Below are 1129 nucleotides of genomic sequence, written 5' to 3' on the forward strand. Positions count from 1 at the left end.
CTCCAGCTTCTCGTCGGCTCTGGACTCGTCCTCGTCTTCATCATCTTAAAGCCTGAAGTGAAGCTGAAGCTGCTGTAAATATTTGAATAAACTGTTTTAAAGTGAGACTCGACTCTGTGCTTCTTTTCGTTCCTCAGATCAGGAGCAGATGTTTCCTCCTCAGGGTGGAGTAAAGTTCTTCAAAATAATATTACTCGAGTAAAAGTACAAAGTATCTGTGGGGCATCTGGTTTATCATTTTGATGAATTTGACAAAACCTGAAATTAAATAAATAAATTAAAGCCCCTGCCACGCGACCTCCGGGGCCTCGCGCCCCGGCCGACAGCTCGTCCATTAGACACATGACATACTGCACCTTTAAATATTTGTAGGAGTCATTGCGCTCCTGCTGGCCAACAGTGGAAAATGCACCATGTCCATTATTTATTTTTTTGCTCATAATCATGCATAGAACTTATTCCCTGAATTTGGTACAAATCCAATAATGTTGACATGTCATGTCTATGGTAGGGGGCGCTATAGAGTTCACTTTTCATATGTTTTATAGTTTATTATATTCAGGCTGGGATCAGACATTAGTGATTCGATTCAAATTTCAGCACGATCGGACTAAACCTGTTTGTGTAATTATTTTTTAACTATTTTTTGGGGGAGTCTTTGTGCCCCTGCTGGTCAATGGTGGAAAATGCATCATGTCCGTAATGAACTTTTTTGCTTGTAATCAATTATAGAATTTAGTCCCCGACTTTGGTCCAAAGCCGATAATGTTATCGTTTCACGTCTATGCTAGGGGGCGCTACAGAGTTCACGTTTATTCAATTTCATATTTCATCACATTCAGGCCTGGATCACACAGTTGTGATTTGAATTTCAGTTCTACAGGTCGTGACAGGTCGTGACAGGTCGTGACAGGTCGTGACAGGTCGTGACAGGTCGTGACAGGTCCCCGAAAAAACAGGAAATTAAGGCGTTTTTCGGCGGCGTGCTGCGGGCGAACTGTAAGGAGTATTAAAAAAAAATTGATAATTTCTGTGAGTTTATGTCTGTAGATGTGACATGTCAAATCTGAGCTCATTTGGACCAAACCCCGGGGACTTGAATCTTTTTGTAGACACTCAAGTCAAAACG

At 41.6% G+C, this 1129-nt stretch overlaps 1 protein-coding gene across 1 annotated transcript in view; it reads left to right on the top strand.

The window, feature by feature from the left end:
• The window catches only part of tp53bp1 (tumor protein p53 binding protein, 1), a 33888-nt gene extending 33783 nt beyond the window's left edge, over positions 1 to 105 (top strand). The window contains exon 27 of the mRNA XM_055154880.1: positions 1 to 105. This exon is cut by the window's left edge and continues 196 nt beyond it. Within this exon, the coding sequence (XP_055010855.1) occupies positions 1 to 49 (49 nt within the window). The 3' untranslated portion in view covers positions 50 to 105.
• The last annotated feature ends 1024 nt before the right edge of the window (positions 106 to 1129 follow it).

This window comes from Boleophthalmus pectinirostris, unplaced genomic scaffold, assembly GCF_026225935.1.
Source record: "Boleophthalmus pectinirostris isolate CB_2022bp ecotype Guang Dong unplaced genomic scaffold, ASM2622593v1 HiC_scaffold_19, whole genome shotgun sequence".
NCBI classification, from domain to species: domain Eukaryota; kingdom Metazoa; phylum Chordata; class Actinopteri; order Gobiiformes; family Gobiidae; genus Boleophthalmus; species Boleophthalmus pectinirostris.